We start from the raw sequence: 12413 nt of genomic DNA on the forward strand, positions 1-12413 counted from the left end.
TTACTACCTAAAAATACTCCATTTGATATAGATAAATTCCTTTATAAATATATCACTGTTAATACTGAATAGATTAATTCTAGTTTTTAAATTACAATCATACTATGAATATCATTTTAGATGTATCTGAACATACATGTGAATACACTCATAAGAAAAAGTTACCACGTTATTGCTGAGTCAGTGTTGTGTGCATTTACAGGTTTGATAGATACAGTCAGATTAAATAACTCTGCTGCCCAAAATATGTAAGGCTGTTCCAATTCTTAAGCCTCTCCTCCTTGTAGAGGCCTTTGGAGCATCCAGCTCTGGAGACCGTCCAGGGTTCTGGACTGTTAAATGGCTAGCTTAGGGTTGGCTTTCCAAAGTCTTTCCAATTTTATCAATTCAGCTAATTAAGCACTATTCAGTATCCACTTTTCAGTTCTAAAACCTTGGTTGACAGTTCTCATCTATTTCTTTGACTCTTTGTCCATGTGGGTAGAGTGTTTTTATTCCTTTGTTGTCATTTTAGTAGGGATTCAGAGTGGCAAATATGTGTTCAATCCATTATGTTGAGCTAGACTAGATTCTTACGTTTACTCCTTGGTATCTTAGCTTCTAAAAGCCATTTAAATTATTTTCAAGCTGGTTATTTTTATAGAGAGAGTGTTTTTGGTTTTTATAACTACTTTCTAGATTTAAATACTAATTACTACAATTTTCCAATTGAATGCCATTTGATAATAGAAATTTTACTTTAAAGAAGGCTTTCCAAGTTACTCTGAAGGACATCAGAGTTTGGGTACCACCAACTTAATATATCTTCCTGGTTGTATTTGAAAAATTATATTTTCACTATGGATTATTCTAATATAAATGAATTAAGAACAGAGGCCATATTTTATTTTTTATTCTCCTGGTATAACTTTATCCATCCATCCCTTTATCTATGTGACATCAAACACATCTGTAAGTAAATAAACAGAATGATTTTCAAGTGTGAAAGGACCCTTCAGATCAGTAATATTTGTAAGATAAACTTGATTAAGCTGAATAGCCCAGAAATACTTATATTCAAATAGGACACTTAGAGAACAGACCCAAAGAAAGGACTAGAATCATGGGCATCCTGGCTTTGTGACTGGCATTCAGGACCCTCTACTGGCCCTCAAGTCACTATGTACCTGGCCAACCAAACAGGAGATTTTCAAAGCCATTTTTTGGCAGATGACCACTGAGCTCTGTCCATCAAACAGTGCTGGGTCCTGCACTCTTGATCCACTTTTTCTCGATCAAGCCTTAAGGGGCCCACAGCTGCAGTAGCAATGCTGAGGAGCTGGTCATATGGTGGATAAAACTCAGGATCAGAAGTTAGACCTGGTGGAAGTCCTAGCTCTGCTCATTACTGATAGTGTACACTTATATCACTTGACCTTTGTTAAACTCAGTTTTCTTGTCTGTGAAATGGAGCTAACTGTTAGGGGTTGAATTGTGTTCCTATGATGGGTATGTTGAAGGTATAAACACTGGTACCACTGGTCACTGTGAATGTGACCTTATTTGGAAATAGTTTTTTTGCAGATACAGTCAAGTCAAGATGAAGTCATTATGGGGAGCCCAAATCCAACATGATTGGTATCCTTACAAGAAGTAGAGAACACTCTGTGTAGACAGAGACTCAGTGATAACCCAGTACTGCAAAGATGGAGGCAGAGATTGGAGTAATGGAACCACAAGCCAAGGAGTGCTTGGGGTTACCAGAAGCTGGAAGGGGCAAGGAAGGGCCCTCCCCTAGAGGCTTTGCATGGAACATGGCCCTGCTAACAATGATTTCATATTTTTAGTCTCTAGATGTGTGAGAGAATAGGTTTGTGTTTTTAAGCCACACCGTTTGTGGTGATTTGTTACAGCAGCCCTAGTCAACCTCGTACAGCAGTCATTCCTACCTCACCAGGCTTTTGTGAAAACCAAGTGACATAATGTATATGAACGTATGTGAAAATAATCATGTACCATGAAGTTGTGCAAATGGAACTTAGTCATTCCCAGTGGGCCTGAAGGAGGGATTGACATTTCCAACTCTGTTCAGTATTACTGACACCACCTCTTTTCTTCTAGCTTGTGACTATTTAAGTGGCCACTACTGGCCATTCTGATGAGCCCTTTGCTCTTGGTGCAGGTGCAGACTCACCTGTGGGAGACCTGTGTTCTGTTAAATTTTCAGAATGTTCTTGTCCTGTGACCCTTACTCTAACCTCTGAATTTTTTCCCCCTTCAGCTTTGAATGACTGTGCCGACAGTTGCTTGGGAGGAACTTACTGCTTCCCAGCTGATGTCCTGAGGAAGGAAAATGGGTCTTAAAGTCAAGACCCGTGGGTGATTCCTACTTTGAATATTCCTCAAAAGGTTTTGTGTGTAATGTCCTATGAAAGTCAAACTGAACTGGATTGACTTCAGCACTGCTGAGAAATGAAGTTCATACCGGAGCCTTCCTCACTGACTGCTCTGCCAACCTTGGCAGTTTTTCTTCCACGTCACCTTAGCTGACTTCCACTGTTAAAGAGGTTATAAAAAGGGCGTTCAACCCTGCATAAGTGTCTGGGTACCCTTCATGGCTGAGATACCGATTTAGAACCTGATCTGTCAATCAAAAATTATCACCTGGCGCCGTCTTGTTCTTTCTGGGTTAATATGTAGGGAACAGCTCGATGCATAACTCTTGCTGCTAATTGCTGCTGCCCTGTGGTTTCCCACTGGCTTTCAGTGTCGTAGGCTGCTAGCAAAGACAACAGATAAAATGAGGGAACACAAATCCACTTCATTTAGGCTATGAGTATGTATGCTTACCCTGTCTTGTCACAGGGAAGGGCACTGTGAAATGCTCAAGAAGGAAATGGAGAAATATGAAAATATTATGTCTTCTAGTTCAAGGTGAAGTTTTCTTGATGAATGGTTAAAATTACCTACCCTCAAGTGGAGATCTTTTTATTGTCCTTTTTCTAGTGGAGGGTACCCTTCATGAATAGTCTTTGTTAAGACTATTCAGAGCTTTTTTTTCTTTTTCTTAAGGATTTAGGAGAAAATGATACAATAGGAATATCTGAAAATTTCAGCTTAGAGTTCAGGAAACTAGATAGGAATATGGAGCAGAAGCCCAAACAAAGAATAAAAACTATGATGATGTGAATGTTCCACTTGGCTGTTTATAGTAATGTCTCACAGTAACCTCCAAAGCTCTATGGCTTACCAAAATGAGTGTGTGTGTCTCACTGATGAGTCTGTAGGTCTTGAAATTATGGCTTTCTTGGGCTTGGCTTGGTTTGACTGGATTTTGGTATGGACAGTGATTTAGGTTCAGGTTCGTTCTGTATGTCTTTTTATTCTGGGCCAGTGGCTACGTGGTAGATGGCAGAAGTGCCGAGAAGACTGTAGGACACTTGCCAGGCCTTCTTAAGGTTCCAGCTTGAAACTTGCACGTGCCTTTCTGTCCTCATTTCATTGGTCAATGCAAGCTCATGGCCAAGGCCGTCAACGGTTGATGAAACATCTGCATCTACTGTAATGAGAGGCACTTGTAAGTTACAGGGCAAGGGGCGTGGATGACGTATTTCCTGGGAGGTACTAAAGTATTGGGAACAATTAGTGTTTCTCAGGTGGCTTCACAAGAACTTTAGAGGTCAGGGCAGGACCAGATGGCGCAAGGGGTTCAGTGAAAGTAAAGGCCTTCAACTGCTGGCCGTTTTACAATCTGTATTAGTTTCTTAGGGCTGCCTGATGAAGTTCCACAAACTGTGTGGCCTGACACAGAAGAAAGTTACTAAGTTCAGGAGGCCAGAAGTCCCAAAGCAAGGTCTCCACGGTGCTATGTTACTTCTGAATCCTTCCTCGACTCTTTCTGGCTTACGGTGGTTTGTTGGCAATCTTTGGCATCCCTTAGTTTGTAGGTGTATAACTCCAATCTCTGCCTTCATCGTGACATGCTGTTCTCCCAGTGTTTCTCTCTTCAAGTGACCATTATCTTAGAAGGATATCAGTCATACTGGATTAGGGGCCCGCCCTCCTCCCACCCTTGTCCTCATCTTGTTGTATCTGTAATAACTCTATTTCCAAAGAAGGTCACATTTTAAGGTACCAGGGACTTTCTTTCCAGGAATCAAATTTTCATTACTCATATACAGTGTTCTATTGTGTGATTTGACTAAGTCTGCTCAGCCTTTGGACAGGAATGTCACCTTGGCTTAAATTAGCAGTTCATGTACTTACTATATATCTTAGCTCTTTGGCTCCAAAAACTCAAATATTTCTGGCAGTCCTCAAGGGCACAGCATGTGCTCACAACAGTGTTCTCAGTTCTTAAATTGAAGCTCTGTCTTCCCCTTCCCCCTTCCCTTATAGCTATGTCAGGGACACGTGTTTCAGTGCCTTCTGGTTCTTGCAGGACAAAGCTGATGCTCTTAATCCCAGAGACCTCTGCTGATGTCCCCTAGCAGCTCCAACATGGTCCTGCTTGCCCTGGGGTCACACTGTGTCTTGCACACGAGGAGGCAGACTGTTTCTCTTCCCCACTCTATGCAGCATTTTGACCTCTGAGATGTGAGGAGTACATTGGGATCCCTTGTTCTTATGGATCCCAGCTAGAGAGGGCTGTTCTCTCTCATTCCATCAAACATTTTCTTGCTGTGATAAGAATACGCAATGTGAAATCTACCCTCTCAGCTAATTATTAAAAATTATATAAGATTCAGGTGTACAACATAATAATCCAACATCTGTATATACCACAAAATAATCCCTCCCCAAAAGTCACCATCACCATACACCCCTTTTGCCTAGCCCTCTTACACTCTGGTAACCACTGATCAGTTTTCTTTTTGAGTTTGTTTTTGTTTAATTTTTTGATTTTACTGTTTCTTTTTTCAGATTCCATACAGATGAAATCACACAGTATTTTTTTCCTTTTGATTGATTTGACCTAGCATAATATGCTCAAGATCCATCCATGCTGTCGCAAATGGCAAGATTTCATTCTTTCTATGGCTGAGCATTGTTTCATTGTGTGTGTGTGTTAATATCTTTATTCATTCATTGATGGACACATAGGTTGTTTCCATATCTTGGCTATTGTAAATACTGCTGTAACGAATGTAGGGGTGCATATACATTTTCAAGTTAGTGTTTTCATATTCTTTGGATAAATACCCAGAAGTGGAATAGCTGGATCATATGGTAGTTCTATGCTTTTTTCTTTTTGAGGCATCTCTATATTTTCTATAGTGACTGTACCATTTTACCATCCCACCAACAGTGGACAAGGATTCCTTTTTCTCCACATCCTCTCCAACACTTTGTGTTACTTCTTGGTCTTTTTGATAACAGTTGTTCTAACAGATGTGAACAGATACTTCATTGTGATTTTTATTTGCATTTCCATAACTCCTGTTAACCCGTTTTTAACTGCATAACATCATAATGTTGACTACAGGAACAATGTCGTACAGCAGATTCTTTGAACTTACTCATCTTATATAACTGAAACTTTGTACCCATTGAAAAGCAATTCCCCATTTCCCCTTCCTCCTAGTTCCTGGGAACCACCATTCTACTATTTCTATGAGTTAGACTAATCTAGCTACCTGATGTAAGTAGAACCATGTCATAATTGGACTTCCGTGACTAGCTTGTTTCACTTAGCAGAATGCCCTTCACGTTCATCTATGTGATGTGTATGGAGGGACTTCCTTCTTTTTAAAGGATGAATGATGTTCAACTTTACCACCTTTTCTTTATCCATTCGTCTATTGATGGACAGTTGGCTTGTTACCATATCTTGGCTATTGTAAATAATGCTGTAACAAACATAGGAGGGCAGTTATCACTTTAAGATCTATCTTGGTTTCAGTTCTTCTGGATATATACCCAGTGGTGGAATTGCTGGATCATATGCTAACTCAGGTTTTATTTTTTTGAGGAACCTTTATACTGTTCTCCATAGCAGCGGTTATATTTAGTTTCCCACCAGCAGCATACAAGGGTTCCAATTTCTCTATATTCTCACCAAACTTATCTCTGTTTTTAGATAAGTCCTTCTGACAGGTGTGAGATGATATCTTATTGTGGTTCTGATCTGCATTTCCCTGATGTTGAGTGATGCTGAGCATTTTTTTTTTCATGTCTTTGTTGGCCATTTGTCATTTCTCTTTGAGGAAATAACATAGCTTGTTGACCTGAGCTATGAAGATTACTCCGGGACCCCTTGTCCTCATAGAGCCCAAGACAAGAGTTCTGCTCTACCCACTTCCCTCTCATGCTCTCAGCTGTTCACACAAAATCCTTCCCTTGTTTTCCCACCACAGAACCTCAAAACAATACAAAAGAAAATGAACAGAAAGAAGTTAGAAACTAAAGACACCCTTAAGGATACTTTTGCCCTGAAGGTCTGGTAAGTTTGAAAGGAGTAGGAACAGAGTAGCATGGGAGAATGTGGAAAAGCTAGTTAGAACTAATACAATCTAGGAAGATGCCCCATAGGAAGTGATATTGTGAGTTTTAAAGGATGCGTAAACATTAGAAAACAAAGAAGAATGAATGTGTGGTGAGTACAACGGGAAGACCAGGCAGAGAGAGACCAGTGTGTACAAAAGCAGGGAAACATGATGAAGCATGATTGTTGGGGGAAGCAGTTAGTGTGATGGATTGTATGGAATAGAGATATTAGGCTGGAGACGGAAGCCAGGACCAATCTTAGAGGGTGTGGAGTCCAACCATGTGGACACTTAAACATGCCTTTGTAATAAAGCCCTAAAATAAACACAGGACACTCAGGTTGGCATAAGATAAGCTTCCTGAGTTGGCAGTACTCCATGTGTATTGTCACACAGTGATGTTGTCAGTGTTCTGAGAAAAGCTGCAGCTTCACTTTTGGAATCCTTCCATACTCTGCCCTATGCCTCTTCCTTTGGCTGGTTCTAATTTGTGTCCTTTTTCAGGTCATAAATGGCACCATAAGTACCATAGGTTTCCATGAATTCTGTGAGTTTTCTAATAAATTGTCAAAAGTGAGGATGATTTGGGAGCTTGCAGTTGGTGTCAGGAGTGAGGATGATCTTGCATGGACTTGTTCTTCTAATTGTGGTTGTACCCTAACTTCTTGTAGTTGGGGGTCAGAAGCCATGGGCTGACTTGTCAGTCTGGAGTATGATACCCTTAACCTTGCAGTTTGGTTAACTGGGTAGATGATGTATTAAATGCTCTGATAAGAGACATGAAAGCTTTAATTGGTGCTGAGACAGTAGGAACGGAGAAAAGGGAGTGGATTCAGGAGACATTTCAGAGATGGAAGCAACAGGATTTAATAACTGACTAGGTGTGTGATTATGTAGGGATATGGCTTGGGGTGTAAAGGGGAAGGAAAATGAGTTCTGTTGTTCAGAATACATCTCACTAACATTTGAACATGCTCTTGTCTCTCCCATTAAAAAATGAAACAACAAAAACCTTCCCTTGAAACCATATCACCTCCAACCAAACTGGCCTGTGTCTCTATGCTTTATTACTTAGCCATTCCTATAGAAAGTTGTCAATGTTGCCATCTTCATTTTCCATTTTCAGTCATTCTTCAAGTTAATTTAGTTCAGAATTCACTTTGAACACATTACTAGTTGCTTTTGCTAAAGTTGGAAATTGCCTTTTATTTGTCATACTTCATGAAAAATTGAGTCCTTAGCTTAGATATTTTGAGTCTATTTGTCTTTATTGAAACATTGGTCCCTTGCGTTATGATTCTTCCTTCTCCTGATTTTCCTTCTACTTCTGTGGCTACTTCTTAATCTTAGTCACCAGTCCCACTTGCATTAAAAACTTGTAAGTGTTGGCGTTCCTCAGCATTCTTTTTTCTTCACTCACTTTCTCTCCTCTCCTTACTTAAAGCCATCTATTTCCTTGGCTTAAAATACCAGTGATTCCTAAGTTTGTTACCAACCATGCAGTTCTCCTTAGCTTTGGATTCATATATCCAGCATCCTGTTAGAATCTCTTGGATGTCCCATAGTTCTCCCAAATCTAACCTGTCCCAGAAAGAGTTCTGTTTTTCCCATCAGCCCTTTTGCCTGGTCACTCATCTTTCCCACCAATCAGCCTGCTGCAGGAGCCAGTCCTTGGGCAGTGTGCTTGATACCCTGCTCTCCATCACTGTTCTTTGCATTCTACCCGTTATCAAATTTGCCAATTACAATTCCCAAATCCTGTTCTCTGTTTCTACTGCAGCTACCTTCTGTGAGGCATGATACTGCCTGCTGACTACTAAGATGGTCTCCAAGTGGGTCTTATTGCTTCTATTCTTTCTCCCCCAATCCCAATCCATTCTCACAGTGTTCAGACAGATATAACTAAAGTTTAAACATTTTTGCAGTAGATAAAAACACGAGGGAATTCTGCATCTGGAAGAAAATATAAAATATTGAACACAGTCTCTTAAGACTCTGAGTAATCTGGCCCTAGAATACTTCTCCACCCTCATCCTTCAGTATTTTCCCCATGGCTCACGATGTCATACCCTCCTGGTGTTCTTTCTGTTCCTCAGATGAACCAATAGCGTTATCTCCTCAAAGGTGTTGGATTTGCTATTCCCTTTGCTGGAAATTCACACCCCATTTATTCAATAATAAAAAGGGTTACATTAGTGACATATGCAACAACATGCATGAGTATCATCTGTATTATGCTAAAAAAAAAAACTCTGGACATGAAAGATTACATACTATGAGATTCCAGTTGTGTGACATTCTGGAAAGGCCAGACTTTAGGGATGGAAATCAGATCAATGCTGGGTTGAGGCTAGGAGTAGTGATTGACTCCAAAGGAGAATAAGGGAATTGGTAACACAGGTCTACGTGCTTCTCATTCATCCAACCCTGTACCTCAAAAGGGTGAATGAGTGAATTTTACTGTATGTAAATTATACCTCAGTCTACCTGACATATAAAAAAGATTGTGTTCATATACACATAACACATACATGTGTATGCACATATAGATACACATGTATATTTTTATCTTTTGGAGTGTTTCTTCATTTATCTTTCAATTGATTTCTGGCCTCCATTGTGTCTGATGAGAAGTTTTGTTCTCAGTATAATGTCCATTAATATTTTTTTTGCCCTGTGAGTGCTTTTGAAATTTTCTCATTTTTAGTGTTTGGTTTTCTTTGTATTTATCCAGCTTAGGGTTCTTGAGCCTTATTTATCTTCTACATATTCTCTACATATTATCTCTTTGCTTCAGTTTAGGTAATTTCTCTTGACTTGTAGTCAAATTGACTGATCCTTTTCACCTGCAGTGTATTAACGATCTATTGTTATAAACCACCACAAAACTTGGTGGCTAAAAATATTAACAGGTTGTTATTTGTCACAAGTGTATGGGTTGACTGTGCATTTTTCTGCTGGATGCACCCAAGCTCACACATGTAGCTGCATTCAGCAGGGGGACTGTCTGGAAGCCAAGCTCAGCTGGGAGGGCTATATCTCTTTGTCCACATGGTGTTCCCTTCTAGACTCTTCGTGGCATGGCTGTCTCAAGGTAGCATGCCGAGAGATTCAGTGTCTCCTTAGGTCTAGCCTCAGATTAAGGCCTTAAAAGGAAGAGTAACATAACTACTGCTGCATTTTTTTTAGGCAAAAACTTTGCAAAGCAAAGCTGCAAATCAATTTATATTTAAAGGGTGTAGAAATACTCTGCTATTTCTGTGCAAGAAGAGTGGCCAAGCCCCATCACAAAGGAATATGTCTGCCATGTTGGAAATAATTTCTGGCCACTAAATAACCTTCTGCGTGCTGTATTCAGTCTGCTTCTAAGCTATCCAATGAGTGTTTTATTTCAGATCCTCTATTTTTTCAGCTCTAGAATTTCTATATTTCTGATTACATTTCTTTTCAGAAATACCCTCTTCACATTTTATGTTCATGTTTTCCTATAAATTATTAACATCTTTATAGTTGACTTAAAAATCTAAAATTTGCCTTGACTGCTTGGTCCAGTGATTGGGTCCTTTGTGGTTTTTACTGGCTCTGTTTTTCCTTGATTATGGGCCATGTTGTCTACTTCTTTTCATGTCTCAGCTTTTTAATATATACTGTCTATTATGGATAATACAACAGTGGAAACTGAATTGTAGTTTTTTGGTTTTCTTTTGTTGATTTGAAATAGACAGCCAGGTATTTCTCCAGCAGAGATGGGTTTATTTGGGATCAGCAGAGAATTGGGATTCCAGGTCTGCAACCATGGTGAGCCACATTCAATTTAACATGTGGCAAGGGAAAGAGAATGCATTTATAGAGAGGAAAAAAAGAAGTTGGAGGACTATAGTAAATGAAAAATCCATGAATTTTCATTGTTTGTTTTTATTACTTTTTCAGTTTCTGGACAGCGAAAGCCTCCACTCCACAAAGTGGTTAGGTAGCGGGCTAATCATTTAGATCCTTCCTATGCTCCATTTGAACTAGGCAGGTTGCACCTTAAACTAGGTGGAATTCTCTGTTCAACCCAAACCCCAGCCTCCTGCGCCATCACTGCCTCTTTGATCTGATCAGTATTTCATCTGGGAAGGGATTGGGTTGTAACACCAGATATTGTTGGTCTACCTTTATATTCAGCTCTGGCAGGATTCTAAGACTGAAGCTCAGAGAATGTGTAGGATTATAGTTCCCGTATGCTTCATAGCCCTTCACCCACTGCAGCTTCTGGGGTGGAGAGTTATTGGGTCAAGTGATGTGTGTTCACATTTTAGGCTCTTTCAGATTCCAGTTTATACTGTGATCTAATGCTGTACTCACCTCCCAGGCTACCGCGTACCTGCTTTGATTGTTCTCACCCAGGCCAGCTGCTCATCCCCAGGTATGGAAACTGCTACAACTTACGCAGTTAGTCGTTCACTTAACGAAATTATCTTTTCTCTCTGGGGTTCAGTTCAACAGTATTTTCTTGATTGGGCTGCTCTTTGGTGCTCTATAGAAAGAAAAAATTTTACCTGGGTTTATCTTGTTGCCACAGGAGTGAGATTCTTTCTTACCTTTCTCTATCACAACTGGAAAGGAAAAGCAGTGCTGGGTGATTTTGACATGACTGTGGATAGAAGTAGCTCCTGCACTACAGAGCCATTGATTTGTATCCTGGAGGCTCTCTAGGGTCAATGTTAGTGGTTATTGAATTTCTTTTAATTCATGTAGTTTTATGCTGCGGCACGTTTGGGTAAGCTTTGCAAGGAGTTACTTTTACTGCAATAAAGATGATTCTTTGTTCTTTATACGGCCTCTGGGCATCAGAAAGATAATGTGAGAAAGTGAGAGGAACGTAGGGAAAAAGGTAAAAATGACGATTGCCTATGGCTAAATGACACAGCGACTAAACACTGCTTTTTTTGGCGGGGGGAGGAATAAAATTTCCAGCATATTAAGTTTAGACACATTGAGCTACAGCTGTGTATTACAGTAGTGTAAAATGGTTCCTCATATACTCAGCAGTTTTCTTGCTCTTGACAGAGGGAAGTAACTGGAAGATGTCCTTTTTAAATAAAGATACGGCCTGCCACTTCTGACACCAGTACTTGGCTGAAGGTTTTCATAATTACCAGAGGCAGCTGTGGGAGGAGAGTACACACTCAAAACGATAGAATGCATCCGAAAAGGAAGGGCACTGGACACCAAAGGGTCTGTATGGTAGGATGATAGCCCTGTTGTTGAAGTTGTCTTTGGAAATACAGCCTGGAAGAAATGTTTCCAGGATGTGCAGAGATAATCCTTTTAGGATTAGCAGCTCAGGACTAACTTGAAGTTACTGACTGTAAGAGATGTGCTGGCCTCTACCTTACCTGAAAAATGGGCTCAAATATGGCTTTATGGGCTCTTCCCCAAAGAGGATGCTTACTTTGATGTTCCAACTACTTGTCATTACTTTCTGTTTGTTAATGAAACTAAACTTTAGTGATATTGGCACTGTTATTCCTGTGAGTGAAAGATCTTGTATGGTCCTGGTTCTGAGAGGTCCTGTTCTAAGTCCCATCCTCTTTCTGGATCTCTTCAGTGGCAATCTTAATTTCACCTCTGGAGCAGGGCAGGAGCTTCTCCCCTCTTTTCCTCTCCTCCCCTCCTTGCCACCGTGGTAAAGGAAGCTTCACTTCCCAACTACTGAGCTACTGGCCTTCAGTTATATTAATTATGCTAATGGTTAGAAAGGGCTAGACACTTGGAGTAAAGAAAGAAATTTCAAGCAAGAGAAAGAGTCCTAGAAAGTGGAAGGAGCCAAGAGGAAATCAGTGTTTTAGGGACGTTGTTGGGAATTGAGCCAGCAAACGTGGGGAGGCGTATACGGCCATCAAGAGGAGAGTGAGAAGGGCCTAAATGAACTAAAGCATTCCAAAGATTTTTTTTTTTTTGCCG

General features: G+C 40.2%; 1 protein-coding gene across 1 annotated transcript in view; it reads left to right on the forward strand.

Annotated features, from left to right (window-relative positions):
* Positions 1–11532, forward strand: part of LOC116278002 (uncharacterized) — a 156108-nt gene extending 144576 nt beyond the window's left edge. Inside the window, exons 7-8 of the mRNA XM_072962164.1 lie at positions 10819–10872; positions 11517–11532. Of these exons, the coding sequence (XP_072818265.1) occupies positions 10819–10839 (21 nt within the window). The 3' untranslated portion in view covers positions 10840–10872; positions 11517–11532. The remainder of the gene's footprint in view (positions 1–10818; positions 10873–11516) is intronic.
* The last annotated feature ends 881 nt before the right edge of the window (positions 11533–12413 follow it).

This window comes from Vicugna pacos, chromosome 6 (genome assembly GCF_048564905.1).
Source record: "Vicugna pacos chromosome 6, VicPac4, whole genome shotgun sequence".
NCBI classification, from domain to species: domain Eukaryota; kingdom Metazoa; phylum Chordata; class Mammalia; order Artiodactyla; family Camelidae; genus Vicugna; species Vicugna pacos.